The sequence below is a fragment of the Podarcis melisellensis genome (genome assembly GCF_964234715.1).
Source record: "Podarcis melisellensis genome assembly, chromosome: 4".
Lineage (NCBI taxonomy): Eukaryota > Metazoa > Chordata > Lepidosauria > Squamata > Lacertidae > Podarcis > Podarcis melisellensis.
In genome coordinates, this window is record NC_138531.1 from 90,091,326 (window position 1) to 90,112,925 (window position 21,600).

The 21,600-nt window shown below is 44.5% G+C and overlaps 1 protein-coding gene and 1 long non-coding RNA gene across 3 annotated transcripts in view; one reads left to right on the forward strand and one right to left on the reverse strand.

Annotated features, from left to right (window-relative positions):
* Positions 1-21,600, forward strand: part of LOC309369453 — a 370,754-nt gene that overhangs the window by 272,270 nt on the left and 76,884 nt on the right. The gene's annotated exons all lie outside the window — the stretch shown is intronic.
* LOC309369103 (glutamate carboxypeptidase 2-like) overlaps positions 1-21,600 on the reverse strand; it is a 55,256-nt gene that overhangs the window by 17,670 nt on the left and 15,986 nt on the right. For both annotated transcript variants that reach the window (XM_081909773.1, XM_081909774.1), the window contains exons 7-10: positions 21,000-21,093; positions 13,892-13,990; positions 12,080-12,165; positions 10,648-10,767 (exon numbers count right to left, since the gene is read on the reverse strand). In XM_081909773.1, the coding sequence (XP_081765899.1) occupies positions 10,648-10,767; positions 12,080-12,165; positions 13,892-13,990; positions 21,000-21,093 (399 nt within the window). The remainder of the gene's footprint in view (positions 1-10,647; positions 10,768-12,079; positions 12,166-13,891; positions 13,991-20,999; positions 21,094-21,600) is intronic.

The following is a 21,600-nucleotide window of genomic DNA, read 5'->3' on the forward strand; positions in this document are numbered from 1 at the left end:
AGTACCACTTAGGTGGGTCATTAGGTGTGGATTAGTTGCTAAAGTCTTTGTGTCTTGACCTCTTGAACTTTGTGAAGAGTTTTTCTGAGAAGATGGCTGTACTGCACTTAGTTGTGCTCTGGCTTGGCTTCGTGTATAGGGGCGAGCTGTGGTTTTGTGGCCTGTGTCAGCCAGATCTGTGTAGGGATTGCAGGGGGGTGCAGCATCCGGAGGTGCCACCATGGTTTGGCTACTGGATGGTGTCTGTAATTTGTCTGTGGAGAGGGTCTGGGTTTGGGTCTGGTGTGGTTGATTGGTGATAGCGTTCTGTGTGCCTCTGGATCTGGTGTCAGTTTTTGTGGGGAGGGCTAATTTCCAGATGTCTGGCAAGCGGGACAAACAAACAGACGAATAAATGCACGTATCGCAGAACACAAGAATGCCGTCAAAAAAGAAGAAAAAACTTCCTCTCTTTTCCAACACATGAAAGAAACAGGACACGAAATTAATTTTGCAGATTCCAAATTGCTCTTTAACATGGAACATCACCACAAGAGAATAATCATGGAAGCCATCGAGATAGAGAAACACCCTCACAACATGAACAAGCGTGACGACACATCCCGCTTGCCAGACATCTGGAAATTAGCCCTCCCCACAAAAACTGACACCAGATCCAGAGGCACACAGAACGCTATCACCAATCAACCACACCAGACCCAAACCCAGACCCTCTCCACAGACAAATTACAGACACCATCCAGTAGCCAAACCATGGTGGCACCTCCGGATGCTGCACCCCCCTGCAATCCCTACACAGATCTGGCTGACACAGGCCACAAAACCACAGCTCGCCCCTATACACGAAGCCAAGCCAGAGCACAACTAAGTGCAGTACAGCCATCTTCTCAGAAAAACTCTTCACAAAGTTCAAGAGGTCAAGACACAAAGACTTTAGCAACTAATCCACACCTAATGACCCACCTAAGTGGTACTCAGGATATCACTCAAGAAATCACTCAAGATATCCCTCAAGTAATTAAGGAACAAAAGAAGAAAAGGCACACTAGCCTGGGAACTTCCTCTCTGCCCAGAACATTGGAGGCTATACGCCACACCCCCTCAACAGTATTTATAGGAACTCAAACACTGAGATCCTGCTCTGGTCCAGTAACAAGAAGCCGAAAGCACCAGCCTGAAGATGACGAGTGAGACCTCGTCGAAACGTCGCCTAGACACCCCAACTTTTACACGGGAAGACACCCGAGGACACCAAAACCTGCATTCCTGTACCCGTGAAAATCTACGAAAGCAAATATCTCACCTCTACGGGGAGGAAACCTTCCAGCTGACAAGAACCTACGAGAAACTAGAAGTCCGAAGAGCCACCATCTTATGTGATCTCTTGTTCCTACGCAACTGCCGAGACAACAACTTAATTCCCACATGCTTCCAACTTAAATTCCATTCTAAAACCCCAGCTACCGAAAGGATCCTGAAACGAACTGAACTATCCCTAATCAGAAACGAACTACACAAGAAAAGATACCTACTAAACCAAACCAACAAAGATCTGCTCACTCTTCACCTCAAACTCTGTAACAAAATCCACCCTGCACTCTGGGACAAATGCAAACAACTAGCCGTCTGGAGAGCTGAAACGGAGACCTCACATAAGACAGACACACACACCAACAAACTCCACAAACTAGAGAAACGCCAGAAGCCCAGCCACCCTCCACAACAACCCATGAAACAAACAGTACATAACATATCAGACAGGATCCTCACCACAACTGAAACCAAAGTACTCTCCAAAGGTTTCAACTTTGCAGTCGCCCCGAGACGCATCCCCACGGAAAACATCATATGCGGAGTCGAAGCTAGCCTAACCAAAATCAACCCAGATGAAGCCAATAAAATCAGACTTGAAGTCACCAACATCCTCTGCTCCAGCAAACCACCCAGAAGCAATTTACACAAAGAAGAACAGAAAGCACTCACCAACCTGAGGAAAGACAACAACATAATCATTCTCCCAGCAGACAAAGGTAATGCCACTGTTGTGATGAACACATCGGACTACCAAGCAAAACTATCAAACCTACTCCAAGATCCTACCTACCAACCTATAAAAACAGATCCCACCACCTATCTGGAAAAAACCACCAAATCCAAAATAAAAGCGTCTCCTATCAGTGAAGAAATCCAGCTAAGAATCATCCCCAGAGAAAAATCATCCAGATGCCCCAAACTCTACGGCCTCCCCAAGATACACAAAGAAGGAACACCACTCAGACCAATAGTCAGCTCCATAGGCTCACCTCTACAAAATCTCGCTAAATTTCTCGCCAAGCAACTTCAGCCCTATGCAGAATCCATCTCTTCACACGTTCCAAACTCCTTCCAGTTCATAGAAACAATAAAGAAGCAAAACCTACATCCTAATGACCTACTTGTGAGCTTCGATGTTGTATCTCTCTTCACACAAGTGCCCATTAATGAAGCCTTGACAGCCATTCAAAACAAATACAATCCCCCCGAATACATCTTGGACCTGACCAACCACTGCCTAACCAACACGTACTTCATCCACAATGGACAAAGATACAAACAGATAGAAGGAGCACCTATGGGATCACCCCTCTCACCGGTCATCGCAAACCTGTACATGGAACACTTTGAAACCAATGCTTTAGACAAGTCAGAACACAAACCCAAACTTTGGCTCAGATATGTTGACGACACCTTTGTAATTTGGCCACACGGGAAGGAAAAACTGGATAGCTTCCTCACACATCTCAACAGCCTACACCCCAAAATACAATTCACTATGGAAATAGAAGCCAACAACCAACTTCCCTTCCTTGACGTCCTAATCTACAAAAAACCTGATGGCTCCCTAGGACACACTATCTACCGGAAAAAAACACACACCAACCGCTACTTACATGCACAATCACACCACCACCCTGCACAAATAAACTCCGTAGCCAAGACTCTCATCTCCAGAACCAAACGCCTGGCTGACAAAGACCACTTGACAACTGAGTTACAGAATCTCTCAAATGTGTTAATTGCCAATGGATACCAGCAAAACAGGGTTACGAAGCTAATCCAAAAAGAAACACCCCCCAAAAACCAAGACACAGAAGAAAACAATGGCATGGCCCTCCTTCCTTATATCAAGGGCACTACAGATAAAATTAGCAAAATCCTCCATAAACACAATATCAAAACAGCCTTTTGCACCAACCAAAAAATAGCCAATATCCTCAGAAACCCCAAGGATAAAATCCAGTTGGAAAACCAAGGGGTCTATGAAATACCCTGCAAAGTCTGCCCAGCCACGTACATTGGACAAACAAACAGACGAATAAATGCACGTATCGCAGAACACAAGAATGCCGTCAAAAAAGAAGAAAAAACTTCCTCTCTTTTCCAACACATGAAAGAAACAGGACACGAAATTAATTTTGCAGATTCCAAATTGCTCTTTAACATGGAACATCACCACAAGAGAATAATCATGGAAGCCATCGAGATAGAGAAACACCCTCACAACATGAACAAGCGTGACGACACATCCCGCTTGCCAGACATCTGGAAATTAGCCCTCCCCACAAAAACTGACACCAGATCCAGAGGCACACAGAACGCTATCACCAATCAACCACACCAGACCCAAACCCAGACCCTCTCCACAGACAAATTACAGACACCATCCAGTAGCCAAACCATGGTGGCACCTCCGGATGCTGCACCCCCCTGCAATCCCTACACAGATCTGGCTGACACAGGCCACAAAACCACAGCTCGCCCCTATACACGAAGCCAAGCCAGAGCACAACTAAGTGCAGTACAGCCATCTTCTCAGAAAAACTCTTCACAAAGTTCAAGAGGTCAAGACACAAAGACTTTAGCAACTAATCCACACCTAATGACCCACCTAAGTGGTACTCAGGATATCACTCAAGAAATCACTCAAGATATCCCTCAAGTAATTAAGGAACAAAAGAAGAAAAGGCACACTAGCCTGGGAACTTCCTCTCTGCCCAGAACATTGGAGGCTATACACCACACCCCCTCAACAGTATTTATAGGAACTCAAACACTGAGATCCTGCTCTGGTCCAGTAACAAGAAGCCGAAAGCACCAGCCTGAAGATGACGAGTGAGACCTCGTCGAAACGTCGCCTAGACACCCCAACTTTTACACGGGAAGACACCCGAGGACACCAAAACCTGCATTCCTGTACCCGTGAAAATCTACGAAAGCAAATATCTCACCTCTACGGGGAGGAAACCTTCCAGCTGACAAGAACCTACGAGAAACTAGAAGTCCGAAGAGCCACCATCTTATGTGATCTCTTGTTCCTACGCAACTGCCGAGACAACAACTTAATTCCCACATGCTTCCAACTTAAATTCCATTCTAAAACTCCAGCTACCGAAAGGATCCTGAAACGAACTGAACTATCCCTAATCAGAAACGAACTACACAAGAAAAGATACCTACTAAACCAAACCAACAAAGATCTGCTCACTCTTCACCTCAAACTCTGTAACAAAATCCACCCTGCACTCTGGGACAAATGCAAACAACTAGCCGTCTGGAGAGCTGAAACGGAGACCTCACATAAGACAGACACACACACCAACAAACTCCACAAACTAGAGAAACGCCAGAAGCCCAGCCACCCTCCACAACAACCCATGAAACAAACAGTACATAACATATCAGACAGGATCCTCACCACAACTGAAACCAAAGTACTCTCCAAAGGTTTCAACTTTGCAGTCGCCCCGAGACGCATCCCCACGGAAAACATCATATGCGGAGTCGAAGCTAGCCTAACCAAAATCAACCCAGATGAAGCCAATAAAATCAGACTTGAAGTCACCAACATCCTCTGCTCCAGCAAACCACCCAGAAGCAATTTACACAAAGAAGAACAGAAAGCACTCACCAACCTGAGGAAAGACAACAACATAATCATTCTCCCAGCAGACAAAGGTAATGCCACTGTTGTGATGAACACATCGGACTACCAAGCAAAACTATCAAACCTACTCCAAGATCCTACCTACCAACCTATAAAAACAGATCCCACCACCTATCTGGAAAAAACCACCAAATCCAAAATAAAAGCCTCTCCTATCAGTGAAGAAATCCAGCTAAGAATCATCCCCAGAGAAAAATCATCCAGATGCCCCAAACTCTACGGCCTCCCCAAGATACACAAAGAAGGAACACCACTCAGACCAATAGTCAGCTCCATAGGCTCACCTCTACAAAATCTCGCTAAATTTCTCGCCAAGCAACTTCAGCCCTATGCAGAATCCATCTCTTCACACGTTCCAAACTCCTTCCAGTTCATAGAAACAATAAAGAAGCAAAACCTACATCCTAATGACCTACTTGTGAGCTTCGATGTTGTATCTCTCTTCACACAAGTGCCCATTAATGAAGCCTTGACAGCCATTCAAAACAAATACAATCCCCCCGAATACATCTTGGACCTGACCAACCACTGCCTAACCAACACGTACTTCATCCACAATGGACAAAGATACAAACAGATAGAAGGAGCACCTATGGGATCACCCCTCTCACCGGTCATCGCAAACCTGTACATGGAACACTTTGAAACCAATGCTTTAGACAAGTCAGAACACAAACCCAAACTTTGGCTCAGATATGTTGACGACACCTTTGTAATTTGGCCACACGGGAAGGAAAAACTGGATAGCTTCCTCACACATCTCAACAGCCTACACCCCAAAATACAATTCACTATGGAAATAGAAGCCAACAACCAACTTCCCTTCCTTGACGTCCTAATCTACAAAAAACCTGATGGCTCCCTAGGACACACTATCTACCGGAAAAAAACACACACCAACCGCTACTTACATGCACAATCACACCACCACCCTGCACAAATAAACTCCGTAGCCAAGACTCTCATCTCCAGAACCAAACGCCTGGCTGACAAAGACCACTTGACAACTGAGTTACAGAATCTCTCAAATGTGTTAATTGCCAATGGATACCAGCAAAACAGGGTTACGAAGCTAATCCAAAAAGAAACACCCCCCAAAAACCAAGACACAGAAGAAAACAATGGCATGGCCCTCCTTCCTTATATCAAGGGCACTACAGATAAAATTAGCAAAATCCTCCATAAACACAATATCAAAACAGCCTTTTGCACCAACCAAAAAATAGCCAATATCCTCAGAAACCCCAAGGATAAAATCCAGTTGGAAAACCAAGGGGTCTATGAAATACCCTGCAAAGTCTGCCCAGCCACGTACATTGGACAAACAAACAGACGAATAAATGCACGTATCGCAGAACACAAGAATGCCGTCAAAAAAGAAGAAAAAACTTCCTCTCTTTTCCAACACATGAAAGAAACAGGACACGAAATTAATTTTGCAGATTCCAAATTGCTCTTTAACATGGAACATCACCACAAGAGAATAATCATGGAAGCCATCGAGATAGAGAAACACCCTCACAACATGAACAAGCGTGACGACACATCCCGCTTGCCAGACATCTGGAAATTAGCCCTCCCCACAAAAACTGACACCAGATCCAGAGGCACACAGAACGCTATCACCAATCAACCACACCAGACCCAAACCCAGACCCTCTCCACAGACAAATTACAGACACCATCCAGTAGCCAAACCATGGTGGCACCTCCGGATGCTGCACCCCCCTGCAATCCCTACACAGATCTGGCTGACACAGGCCACAAAACCACAGCTCGCCCCTATACACGAAGCCAAGCCAGAGCACAACTAAGTGCAGTACAGCCATCTTCTCAGAAAAACTCTTCACAAAGTTCAAGAGGTCAAGACACAAAGACTTTAGCAACTAATCCACACCTAATGACCCACCTAAGTGGTACTCAGGATATCACTCAAGAAATCACTCAAGATATCCCTCAAGTAATTAAGGAACAAAAGAAGAAAAGGCACACTAGCCTGGGAACTTCCTCTCTGCCCAGAACATTGGAGGCTATACACCACACCCCCTCAACAGTATTTATAGGAACTCAAACACTGAGATCCTGCTCTGGTCCAGTAACAAGAAGCCGAAAGCACCAGCCTGAAGATGACGAGTGAGACCTCGTCGAAACGTCGCCTAGACACCCCATCTTTTACACGGGAAGACACCCGAGGACACCAAAACCTGCATTCCTGTACCCGTGAAAATCTACGAAAGCAAATATCTCACCTCTACGGGGAGGAAAGCATATATATATATATGCTTTCGTAGATTTTCACGGGTACAGGAATGCAGGTTTTGGTGTCCTCGGGTGTCTTCCCGTGTAAAAGTTGGGGTGTCTAGGCGACGTTTCGACGAGGTCTCACTCGTCATCTTCAGGCTGGTGCTTTCGGCTTCTTGTTACTGGACCAGAGCAGGATCTCAGTGTTTGAGTTCCTATAAATACTGTTGAGGGGGTGTGGTGTATAGCCTCCAATGTTCTGGGCAGAGAGGAAGTTCCCAGGCTAGTGTGCCTTTTCTTCTTTTGTTCCTTAATTACTTGAGGGATATCTTGAGTGATTTCTTGAGTGATATCCTGAGTACCACTTAGGTGGGTCATTAGGTGTGGATTAGTTGCTAAAGTCTTTGTGTCTTGACCTCTTGAACTTTGTGAAGAGTTTTTCTGAGAAGATGGCTGTACTGCACTTAGTTGTGCTCTGGCTTGGCTTCGTGTATAGGGGCGAGCTGTGGTTTTGTGGCCTGTGTCAGCCAGATCTGTGTAGGGATTGCAGGGGGGTGCAGCATCCGGAGGTGCCACCATGGTTTGGCTACTGGATGGTGTCTGTAATTTATCTGTGGAGAGGGTCTGGGTTTGGGTCTGGTGTGGTTGATTGGTGATGGCGTTCTGTGTGCCTCTGGATCTGGTGTCAGTTTTTGTGGGGAGGGCTAATTTCCAGATGTCTGGCAAGCGGGATGTGTCGTCACGCTTGTTCATGTTGTGAGGGTGTTTCTCTATCTCGATGGCTTCCATGATTATTCTCTTGTGGTGATGTTCCATGTTAAAGAGCAATTTGGAATCTGCAAAATTAATTTCGTGTCCTGTTTCTTTCATGTGTTGGAAAAGAGAGGAAGTTTTTTCTTCTTTTTTGACGGCATTCTTGTGTTCTGCGATACGTGCATTTATTCGTCTGTTTGTGACCCACCTAAGTGGTACTCAGGATATCACTCAAGAAATCACTCAAGATATCCCTCAAGTAATTAAGGAACAAAAGAAGAAAAGGCACACTAGCCTGGGAACTTCCTCTCTGCCCAGAACATTGGAGGCTATACACCACACCCCCTCAACAGTATTTATAGGAACTCAAACACTGAGATCCTGCTCTGTTCCAGTAACAAGAAGCCGAAAGCACCAGCCTGAAGATGACGAGTGAGACCTCGTCGAAACGTCGCCTAGACACCCCAACTTTTACACGGGAAGACACCCGAGGACACCAAAACCTGCATATATATATATATATATATTTGCTTTCGTAGATTTTCACGGGTACAGGAATGCAGGTTTTGGTGTCCTCGGGTGTCTTCCCGTGTAAAAGTTGGGGTGTCTAGGCGACGTTTCGACGAGGTCTCACTCGTCATCTTCAGGCTGGTGCTTTCGGCTTCTTGTTACTGGAACAGAGCAGGATCTCAGTGTTTGAGTTCCTATAAATACTGTTGAGGGGGTGTGGTGTATAGCCTCCAATGTTCTGGCTACACAGATCTGGCTGACACAGGCCACAAAACCACAGCTCGCCCCTATACACGAAGCCAAGCCAGAGCACAACTAAGTGCAGTACAGCCATCTTCTCAGAAAAACTCTTCACAAAGTTCAAGAGGTCAAGACACAAAGACTTTAGCAACTAATCCACACCTAATGACCCACCTAAGTGGTACTCAGGATATCACTCAAGAAATCACTCAAGATATCCCTCAAGTAATTAAGGAACAAAAGAAGAAAAGGCACACTAGCCTGGGAACTTCCTCTCTGCCCAGAACATTGGAGGCTATACACCACACCCCCTCAACAGTATTTATAGGAACTCAAACACTGAGATCCTGCTCTGTTCCAGTAACAAGAAGCCGAAAGCACCAGCCTGAAGATGACGAGTGAGACCTCGTCGAAACGTCGCCTAGACACCCCAACTTTTACACGGGAAGACACCCGAGGACACCAAAACCTGCATATATATATATATATATATATATATATATATATATATATATATTCTGTACCCAAAATCACATCCCCAAGATAGCCCAAACCAGTATAAATTAAGTCTAATTAGGGGATATTGCCCTAATGTGTTCTATTGTCATCAGTTATTCAGGTTACAGAATTCAGCCCCACCCCATGCGCAGAATTTGAACTGCTGTCCTACAGAACTCATTTTACGAAGTGACAAACTAATAAACAGATAAACCTATTTTGTAACACAGTGTTTACACCAGGGGGTGGCAGGGAAGATGTAGATCATACGAGGATAAAATGAGGAACCCTTCTCCCAACCTTACACTAGACGCCCAATCTTTACTATCCCAGATGTAGAATCATATATGCAGAACATCCTAGTGTTCAGATTATAGGGTCCAAAAGTTGATTGGCTGCATGGCTGAATGTCTTTCATCCCACCAATGCCAGTATTTCACACCTGGATCCAGGAGGTGGAAGCAACCATTTCCATTTTCAACTGTCAGTTTTTGTTATGTCCAAACCAGGAGCTATGGTCAGTTGTTACCTATGGTTTATTTGAAGAAGCTGGGCTCATAAACAATGAGGGCTCAGGAGTGGCAGCTTGGTCCCGCGACCATCAGTGCCCATGGATGTCAGTAATTCATTCTCCCATTGCTGGGACATATGATTCCATGTTTACATTCCATACTGCTGTAAGTGTGGGAACGGAACTCAGACTAGAGAACTTCCGTTCTTTGTGCTTTTCGTCTTTGCTTTTCATTCTCTGCTCTCCGACAGAGAAGACGTGTGTGAGAGATGCTGTTCAAACCAGTCATGTTTTGTTGTTTTAATTTGCTGTAAATAATAAAATTGTGATGACACATTCCTTCACCTCCTGGCTACTTGCATAACTCTGCTAAAGCGTGCACACAGCTCCACTGGATGTGTGTCGCAGTGTCGTCCGTACAGGGGACGTACGGAAAATGCTATGTGTTTAAGTTTTTTCCTGCTTCCCCTTCATGGACGACAGGTTATGGGCCCAGGCTCCTCCGGCATTTCGGCACAGCTACTCACCTTCAGTAGCAAGTAAAGCTCTGCTGGATGAAGTACAATTGCCTCTGGTCTATTTTGGGGGGGAAACTCTGTTACATGTTTAAGTTTTTTCCTGCTCCCCCTTCATGCACAACAATCCAGCCCCTTCATGGGGAATTTTGTGGGTGCTTGGGCACCCAGAGCCCCAGGGAGTTAGCACCTATGACTGGACTGGACTGAAGTAGCAAGTTCTGCTAGCAGAAGCCTAGGCTTTCCCCTCCATCTCCTCCTCCCTGTGCACCCCTAAAAAATGCATCAGGGTAGGGGTGGAAGAACCCGCAGAACAGCACACAGGAAGACGAGATGTTGGATGGATGGATCCCCAACCCGACAGATTTTTAGGTTTTGCATTCTTCTTGTCTCACCTTGCTGCTTCAGCTTTCCAAAGCTTCGGACAATCTCGTGAACGACAGCCGCGCCGCTCTGCGGGTCAATCCCACCAAAGACCCAAGAGTCTCGGTGGCCACCTAGGATAACGTACCTGTCTGGATCAATGGAAATGAGGATTGATTTTTTAATGGGCACAATAAATCATGACGAGAGTTCTACATGAGGGCCCCTCTGAGGAAAATCTAGAGGTGAGAGGATCTGACCATTTTGCTCTCCCTTTCTCATCCTTCCAATCTTTAGTTGAGTTCCCACATCAGTTTGCAATTTGATTTTAAAAGTCCTCATGAAAATTCACCAGCGTTTTAGTGTCACTTTCCCCGAGTACGTTTTTATATGTACATTTTGTCTGATATACATTTTTGCAGAGACATTCCCCCTCATAAATTGCATTTTTATATGTTCAGTAATAAATGCATTTAAATGCACACTTCACCCCAGTATGTGGCTTTTTTTTGTAGCACGTTTTTCTGTAGCTGGAGAAGTGCGCTTCAATTTGGAGATGTGTGAATTTTGAAGGACGGCTGGTCTCCATGATGAAAGGAGGAATAGCAGGATAAAAACAAAACAAATAAAAGAAGAAGTGGGTTTGACTAGACAGCCTTGCATGGCTCAAGACCTCGGTATCTTTCAGAACATATCTTCAGAACATACCTACCCAGACCCTTCAATCTGAGGTCCCTCTTCCGCCTCTGAGGGAAGTTTACAGGGAGGGGGCATTTTCAGTTGTGGCTCCCTGCATGTCTAATGCTGTCCCCAAAAAGGCACCAACCAGGTACCATCATTAATTTCCTTCAGCATCTTCTAGCCAGCTTCTGATGGATTATGACAATTATGGTGCCTATGAGAATACTTTTTTGCCACTGAAGTTTTTACTGTTGTTTCGCTGGATTTATTTTATAGGTTATTGCATGGCATTTCTTATTCCGACCCAACACCAGCTTTTCTATGCTCTTAATGTTACTTTAAGGCTTTTTATATGAATGCCTTGTGAGTCGAGTGTTTTGGCTCGAGTGTTCCGGTTTGTAAACTTTTTTTGGAAGCCAAACGGCTGACATGGCTTCCAACTGAGTGCAGGAAGCTCCTGAAGCCAATCGGAAGCTGTGCCTTGGTTTCTGAACGTTTTTGGAAGTCTAATGGGCTTCCGGAACAGATTCGGTTTGAGAACCAAGGTACGACTGTATTAGGAAAATATAGCATTATTATTAAAATAGGGGTTGGCTCACTGGTCCATCTAGTCTGGAGGACTGGCTAAATTTGAAGAACTTCCTGGATTTCAGGTGAAAGCCTTTCTTAGCGCTACACAGGAATGCCAGGGGCATTTATCATACAAACCATGCATTCTACCTCTGAACTACAACCCTTCCGCTGGCTTGACCCCACAGAGAATGAGCAAGGGAATGGCTTTACCTGTCTCTGTTGCACCTTGGAGAGTACCGATGACGTTGTAAATTCTTCTTACTTCTTTGATGCTGTGGACATGCATTTTGACTTTGCTAATGCAAGTGCAATATATAAAAAAAATCAAGTGTTAAATGTCAAGTTAAGAAATAAATGCACGCTTTAGACTTTAAAGTCAGAATGGATTGGGGCTGAAATTCTGCATAGTTATAAATTACGAAATATCATTTTCAGAAGGTGGAATTAGTTTTAACACCAGCCTTCAACATAAGAGCCACTTTTTTTTTGAACCCGTGTGCTCATCTTTCTAGATGGAGTCCAACATGTAAGCATCCGTCAGCGAAACAGAAATTGTTGGCAGAATGGATTCCCCTTCCCTCTGCAGTCCCACCCCACCCAAAGTGCTCTGAAGGGTTTGAGGCAACCATTTGAAGCAGATCTTGAGGGGAAGGGGCTGCTGTGGGCTGCAGAGGGAAGAAAGCAAGCGGAAGTCCCAGCAGTGATGAGGTCATATGCAAAACCAGCAGCAATGAGGTCATATATATTTCCCTAGTGAGGGAACGCCAAAGTTGAGGGGCCACCACCGAGAAGACCCTGTTTATGTATCTGTACTCTAGCATCTTCTATGGGTCAAAAAGGTAAAGGGTGCCGCTGTGGTCTAAACCACTGAGCCTCTTGGGCTTGCCAATCAGAAGGTCAGCAGTTCGAATCCCCGCAATGGAAGGCGGTCCCGTTGCTCTGTCCCAGCTCCTGCCAACCTAGCAGTTCAAAAGCACACCAGTGCAAGTAGATAAATAGGTACCACTGTGGTGGGAAGGTAAACGGCATTTCCGTGCGCTCTGGCTTCCGTCACGGTGTTCCATTGCGCCAGAAGCAGTTTAGTCCTGCTGGCCATATGACCTACATGACACTGGCTCCCTCGGCTTGAAAGCGAGATGAGCACCGCAACCCCACAGCCGCCTTTGACTGGACTGTCCAGGGGTCCTTTACCTTTACCTTTCTACCAGTCAGCCAGAAAGCAGGAGCACAATCACTGATCTTCTCAGTGGCTGCTCCCAGACTTTGAAACTCCCTCCCTAGAGAAGTTATTCAATTGCTCCCTCCTTATTGTTCTTCCAGCAAGTGAATATTTTTTTGTTCCAACAGGATTTTGGGAACTGACTGCTTTCCATTAAAGGGCTGGTGCTGTGCTGGTTTTTTTTATTGGAATTACAGTGGTACCTCGGGTTAAGTACTTAATTCGTTCCGGAGGTCCGTTCTTAACCTGAAACTGTCCTTAACCTGAAGCACCACTTTAGCTAATGGGGCCTCCTGCTGCCGCCGCACCACCAGAGCACAATTTCTGTTCTCATCCTGAAGCAAAGTTCTTAACCTGAAGCACTATTTCTGGGTTAGCAGAGTCTGTAACCTGAAGCGTATGGAACCTGATGCGTATGTAACCTGAGGTACCACTGTATTGGTATGTTTTGAACAGGTTTTATATACGCACACCATTTTAATTCCATCAATATGTAACTGTATTTTAATGATTGATTTTTCCATGTTTCTAGTGGTTCTTGAGTTTATATGTAAGCTGCCTTACATATAGTCCTGTCAGGGAAAAGGTGGTGTAAAAGTAAATAAATAAAGTTCAGGTAGGCTCATACAGGTACAATAAGGTGGTCTTAAGGAGGGATCTTCGTTTAGTCCCAAACAAAGAGGACTGACAGACAGCCGACATTACCCTAACCAACTAAACCTTTCTTATTCAGTGCAGGTTCTGTGGCTCCATTTTCCTATTGACCATTTACTCAACATCACAAGATTATATTCTCCTCCCACCTTTTTGAAGAACTTCCTACGAAGCCTGGCCCAACGTTGTAAGGCACAGAGAGGTTTCCCTTCCAGCTGTCATCTGGCGGGGGTGGTCCTCCCATGTCCCTGTTGGAAAAAGATAACATTAGAGTTGGCATCCATCCCAGAAAGAAGTAGGAGCAATTGTGCGTTTCTCCATACAAAAATTGCAAAACTGAAGTCACTTCTGGCATGTAGGCTTCCAGAATATTTCCCCCCTAAGTCCCTCTTTTGGAGATACCATTTTGTAGCTGCAAAACCCCAAAGGGTAATGACTGGCAAATAAAAATCGGAAGGCGAAAAGGCTTCAGGCATAACCAAGCTTTCAAACTTGGTCGTCGGTTGTTTTGTCTGGAAGATCGCTTGCCTGCTGAGTTGCCACAGGGTGGAAGACCTTGTTTCCTAGAATGCCTTCGGCTAGAGATGGGTGATCCACTAGGAAGACCCACCTGCTACAGAAGGATCAAGAGAGAGGAGGAAAACCCGATCTTACCAGCGATCATAAGGAACACAAGAACTTAAGAGGAGACTTCCTGGATCAATACAAATCCCCATCCAGTCCGGAATGTTCTTACAGCACCTGACCAAATGTCTATGGGAAGTCTGCAAGCAGGACCTGAATTCACCCTGTTTGTGATTTCCAGCCGGGGGTGTACGAATTGGGGGGGGGGTAGGGGGTGGTTCGCCCCGGCACCGCACTGGGGAGGGGTGACAAGATGGCCTGCTGCCTCGCTTCAGCTGTAGAGCGGCGGAGGGCATGCATGCAGTCAGTGTGAACACCGCTCGTGCTGCGCCACACGGTGTCCGTATGGGCTGCCGCTTGCGTACGGGCTGTCGCGCATGCGTCACCAGGCGGTTTGTCCTTCTCCAGGTGATGGAAAGGGTTCCTCCGCCACTGTTTCCAGCAACTGGTATTCAGAGACCTACTGCTTCCAACAGTGGATGTGAAACACAGTCAGCATGGGAAGTAGCCAAAGGTAATTGTCTAATCCTCTTACAAAACCATCTAAGTTGGTGACCATTGGTACTTTTGGGGGGAGTGAAAGGAGGCAGTTTTGGAGGCATGGGATGATTCCACTGGACACTATTGCTTTTGGCACAGGGACATCATATAATAATAATAATTTCTTATTTATACCCCGCCCATCTGGCTGAGTTTCCCCAGCCACTCTGGGTGGCTTCCACCGAGTGTTAAAACGATACAGCATTAAATATTAAAAACTTCCCTAAACAGAGCTGCCTTCAGATGCCTTTTAAAGATAAGATAGCTGCTTATTTCCTTCACATCTGAAGGGAGGGCGTTCCACAGGGCAGGTGCCACTACCAAGAAGGCCCTCTGTCATGTGTTATGACCCGAGAAACAGGACCCTAGGAACCTCCAACACAGATTACTACAACGTACTCCTTGTGGATTTGCCCTTGAAGATAGTTCCCAAGCCATAGAATACCAATGCAGAACAGTGCATCGTTTCCCCCTTATTACTTTTTGAAGGAAAATCTGGAATGCAAAAGTCTGTAATGCAGAAACGAGCAAGGCAAAAGAAAAAGAAAAAAACCTGAAATGAAAAAGTAACTTTACGATTCCTGTATATATACAGTTTCCATATAAAGGAGGAGGAGAAAACGAAGAAAATAACATAGGATTACAGCACACCAAAATAAGCTATATGGTTGCACATTATCTGTTCCAGTACAATAATAACCACTGGCCATTTTTCTAATGAAACTTTTACTTCCTTTGCCTGCCTTCTCTATATTTAATAATGTCAGTCATTTTCAACATAAATCCTGCTTTCACGGCCTATATCCTGCTCAATGGATCTCTGATTAATAGAGGGTACTTTTTGTCTGCACTTATGGCTGATTGCTTATCTACGTACAGCAGTTGGCCAGCGTGGCAATCATTTATCCATCTCCATCCAATGCTTCACTTTTAAGATTGCCAAACAAGATAACTGTCAGAACAGGAGTTAATCAATATCCTTTCATTTTCTTGACATTGCTTCTTCATCTTTAAAAAATAATAATACTGGCACACTTCCTCAAAATAAGCACCAAGTCAGCTCTTACACCTCGCTATACCCAATATTTATCTTCAACTTCTGGAAATAGGTAGTTCATTCTTTTAGACAACAAGAGCTTTGTGGAAGCTTTTTTCATTATAAAGACGTGGAGTTTTGGAAGGGACCAGCCACCAAACTCATTTCCATGTTTCATCAGAAATCCTCCCTCCAAAATCCCACTTCCATTTATTTTATTAAGGGTTGTGTGTGTACTTCTGATTCTGCCATCATTTTATACATTTCCTTAAGAAAATTCTGCCCTGCACAGAATGGAGCGTCACAGAATGGAGTTGGCTTCACAAAGAACATGTCTCACCAGTTTTAAAATATTTGCACTCCTTCCCTATTAACTCCCAGACTCAAGGTATTTTCACCTCTCTTTAACGGCCTGGGATCTTCATATCTAAGGGGAAAAACTTCTCTCTTTCACCTCCCTATATTCTCACACCATCAAATAAGGTCTTGATCCAAATTTAGTATTGTTCCAATGTCAGAACTGCTAAGGCACAGAGTAGGGCCTTTACTGCTGTGGTGCCACTCAGATGTCGAGTTCTCCCTAAAAGGGATAAATTGCCCTCCCTGTTTATGCCCTTCTGTGCCATAAGCAACATCAGAACATAAAAAAGAGCCTTCTGGATAAGGTATTTTGCCCATCTAGTCCAATATCCTGTTTTCACAGCAACCAACCAAAGGTCTGTGTATATATATATATATATATATATATATATATATATATATATATATATATATATATATAAAATCTTTTTTACAATTTAAAGCACTCGTTTTTTACATCCTTAAAATATCAATGACTTCCCTTCTTCTCTTTCCATGGTTCATTTTACATATCATAAATAATTGCCTATTTCACAGAAACTATACCATTCAGCATTCCATTATTACATCCATCATACCTTATTTACACTGTTGCTCTTATCTTAATGCTGTCAGCATTAAGTTATACAGTTATTTCCCATATATTTTCCAATCTTCTCTAAATGTATGTTCTTCTTGTTCTCTTATTCTATATGTTAAGTCTGCAAGCTGCGCATATTCCATCAGCTTAAGTTGCCATTCTTCTTTGGTTGGGACCTCACTCATTTTCCATTTTGGGGCTAACAAAACACGGGCTGCAGTAGCGGCATGTATAAATAACGTTTTTTGACACCTGGGGATTTCAGTCTGAATTATCCCCAAAAGAAAGGACTCTGTTTTTTTGGAGGGGGGAGGGGAGGGGAAGTACTTTTAAACATTTTTTCAATTCATTATGGATCATTCCCCAGTACAGTCACACCTTGGATTACAGATGCTTCAAATTTAGTTTTTTCGGGTTACTTCCAGGTTTCGGTGGTTGCGCATGTGCATAAGCGCCAAATTGCAACCCACGCATGCGCAGACGCACAGACGTGGGTTGTGAACACTGCAGGTTGTGAACGTGCATCCCGTTTGGATCATGTTCGCAACCCGAGCGTCCACTGTACTCTTTTACCCTTGTACAAGTCTACCACATGTGAAAGAAGAAGAAGAAGAAGAAGAAGAAGAAGAAGAAGAGGAGGAGGAGGAGGAGTTTGGATTTGATATCCTGCTTTATCACTACCCGAAGGAGTCTCAAAGTGGCTAACATTCTCCTTTTCCTTCCTCCCCCACAACAAACACTCTGTGAGGTGAGTGGGGCTGAGAGACTTCAGAGACGTGTGACTGGCCCAAGGTCACCCAGCAGCTGCATGTGGAGGAGCGGGGAAGCGAACCCGGTTCCCCAGATTATGAGTCTACCGCTCTTAACCACTACACCACACTGGCTCTCATTCCCTCAAACTCATTACATCTCCAGCACTTATCTGATTCAGCCTTATACGTATTAGCAAGCCTACTCGGAGTTCAACACCATCTGTAAATCATTTTCAAGTAGTTCTCCTCCAAAGAGGAACATGCTGTGAACTTCAAATCGCTTTTCCAGAGTTTTCCCCCCAGAGGTTAAAATCTATATCATGACCTATATCTATCGCCCAGTGTGTCATTGAGGCTTTGACAAGCTCGTCTTTTACTTCCCACTAGCAGCCAACCAAATCTCTGTGGGAAGACTGCAAGCAAAAATCTTCCTAGTGCAATAACGTGGCTGAGAACCATGTAGACGTACATTGAGAAGATCACTCATGGCTCAGTTGGTAGAGCATGGGACTCCTTACCTAGGGGGTTGTGGATTCAAGCCCCACATTTGGTGAACGATTGCTGAATCCCAGGGGGTTGAACTAGATGATCTTCAGGTTCCTACCAACTAGGTTTCTATGGCAACATAACGTATCTATGGGGCCGCCTCTCCTGGTCTGCCCCGCAGAGGACCTTAAGGTCCATGAATAACCATAGTTTAGAGGTCCCGGGCCCTAAGGAAGTTAGACTATCCTCCACCAGGGCCAGGGCCTTTTCAGTGATGGCTCCGACCTGGTGGAATGAATGCTCTGTCCCATGAGACTAGGGCCCTGCAGGATTTAACCTCCTTCCGTCAGGCCTCTAAGACAGAGCTATTCCGCCTGGCCTTTAATTTGAATTTAGCCTGATCATTTATTTCCCTTCTCTTCCCTCCCCTTTTATGAAGATCACCCGCTCTGAGACCCCACAGCTAATTCTCCCCTGGCCTCCTCACTAGCCCAAGTAGGACCAATTCAGCCAGCTAGCCCTGGGGATTATCTAATACTTATTTCCCCTAAATTGATTTTTGAATTTTATTGTTATTCATGTTTTTATACTGTATTTTATGCTGCTTTTATAATTAAGTGTTTTAAATTTGTTGCTAGCCACCCTGAGCCTGGTTTTTGAACCGGGAAGGGCGGGGTATAAATAAAATATTATTATTATTATTATTATTATTATTATTATTATTATTATTATTATTATAACATAACCCAATGCATGTCAAAGTGAGAAAGAAATCCCACTGTGGTCAATGTGGCTTGCTTCCTAATAAGCAGGTTTAGCATTATAGCTTAAACTGGGGCAGGGGGCAGTGCCTAGGATGGAGTTGCAGAAAAGGGACTGGGAGTTACACAATGAACCACATTCTTCAAGAACCCCTGACTTGCCACAGTGATAATAAAGTTCACGATCCATTTAGGAAAAGAGGGGAATGTGTTCTTTGAAAATATATTTGAGAACTTCATCTCCCAAGCTGCTAGGACAGCTCAGTCGGTAAAGCATGAGACTCTTCATCTTAAAATCATGACTCTTGGGGTCTACAATTCTATGATTCTATAACCTTTTTGTTCGCTATATTAAGCCCTGGTTTCCTCTCCCACCCCTTGACTTTTCTCTTTTTGGCTCAAGGTTTCTGCCTTTGTAAGACAAGGAAAAGTGGGGAAAGGCTGAAAAACATGTACCAGCACAGAGTGTTCTCTTAATGTTTTTTTTAAAGAAAAGAACGATCTCTCTTATAACTAATTGTTCTAATACAAGGACTCTTTAAGTATAGTGCAGATAAGTCTCTTTTCCATCAGCTTCCTTGATGCTTGAAGTGAAATAGTTTTTTTGAAAGCCATTTCCCTGTTTTCTGTCCATCCTCCTCCCTCCCTATTAATTTTCCTATAATTTGTCATTATTTGTTGCCCCACATATCCTCAGACGGACTCCTCCAGCGTCAAGGAACAAGCCTTGGCCTGGGAACTGTAACCGCAGCTAGCTTCGTCAGTCATTGTGGGTAGACACACAAGGTAACCTTTTGCTCAAAACTGGACATTTAGGATTTGAACTGGCGTTAGCTTACTCAAGATTGACGTCTTGGAGCTAAGCCATGCTCTGGAAAGCTCAATGGCTCTGCTCCAAGCCCTTTCAAAAATAAACAAGTCACTTGGGTATATGTGGGTTCTACCTTGTTCAGTGACGAATGCAGGGCTTATCAGTGAATCGAGGGTGCGGTGTTTGTTTAACCGACTAGCCTGACCCTTTTTGTAGCGCTGGGGAAAAGTGACAGTCTTTTGAGAAATGGAAAGCTTTACTAGGCATATTTATGCTTTCACAGCACTGCAGATCTTACCCTTACACAGAAATCAGGCTCTGCAAGCAGATGAACAATCCCGTTAAGTGGCAAGGCAAGTACAGTGGTACCTCCGGTTAAGAACTTAATTCGTTCTGGAGATCTGTTCTTAACCAGAAACTGTTCTTAACCTGAGGTACCACTTTAGCCAATGGGGCCTCCCGCTGCCGCCACACGATTTCTGTTCTCATCCTCAGGTAAAGTTCTTAACCCGAGGTACTATTTCTGGGTTAGTGGAGTCTGTAACCTGAAGCGTATGTAACCTGAAGTGTATGTAACCCAAGGTACCACTGTACAGAAATCACAGTTGATTGAGTCAAGACAAAATACAGCGGTTCATTATGGCAAACATCACATAGGAAAAGAGTTTGATACATAGGTAAAGGTAAAGGATCCCTGGACGATTAAGTCCAGTCAAAGGCGACTATGGGGTTGCTGTGCTCATCTTGCTTTCAGGCCGAGGGAGCTGGCGTTTGTACACAGACAGCTTTCCGGGTCATGTGGCCAGCATGACTAAACTCCTCTGGCACAACAGAACACTGTGACGGAAACCAGAGCACACAGAAACGCCATTTACCTTCCCACCAGAGCAGTACCTATTTATCTACTTGCACTGGTGTGCTTTCAAACTGCTAGGTTGGCAGGAACTGGGACAGAGCAACAGGAATCACCCTGTCACGGGGATTCGAACTGCCAACTTTCAGATCGGCAAGCCCAAGAGGCTCAGTGGTTTATGTATCAGATATGTTTCATCACTGTGGAAGGGCAATAACTTTGCCTACCTGAAAGCAACATAAGAGCGGGGGAGGGGAGACAAACAATTGTAAATAGACTGTACAGTCCTTTGCCATTTTTTATATAGGCTTCGGGAGTAAACACCAGTGGTGTTGCGCATCTGTTGGTGCTCGGGCTGGGTGGGAGCAAGGTGAATGAAACCCTCCATGCCGGCCCACAAAGCTGATTGTGGAATCGACTAAACCTGTAAATGTTAACCACCGGGTGTGCTTACCTCAGCAACATCTCAGCATCATGGTAACCGATAGGGTGGACAGGAATGTTCAACTGGGCTGTCGCCTGGGCTTCATCGTAGCGGTAGGTGTACTCTGGGTCAAGGGGGTGTGGGGAAATATTGAAAATAATAATTACAACATTGCTCGCTTATTAATTAATTAATTAATTAAGTTTCCAACACAAGTATGCAGAAAGTCACCAGAAAGATGCTTATGCAACAATGGTAGGTATAGATACATTAAACGAAAGCATAATTTTGGAGGACTGTATTTCTTTTTTTAGGTGCAGGTAAGGATGAAAAAGTCCCACCAAGTTACATAAAATTGTTCTGCTGGTTCTTTGCCTTCCATCACATGAATCCTGTGAGTTATTTTTTCAGCAATTCTGAGGTTTCATAAGTTCTTATGCCACAATGATCAAGAGGCACATCATTTAAGTTCTTCCATTTTTGTGTGTGCAATAGAAAGTCTGGCAGCTACCAGAAACCAAGTTAGCAATTCCTTTGAAGAGAGATGTTTTGGAGTATCACCCCAGGTATTTAATTACAATATTCCTTAATTACGAAGGGCTTCAAACTCCTTGCCAGCCAAGTTAAAAGC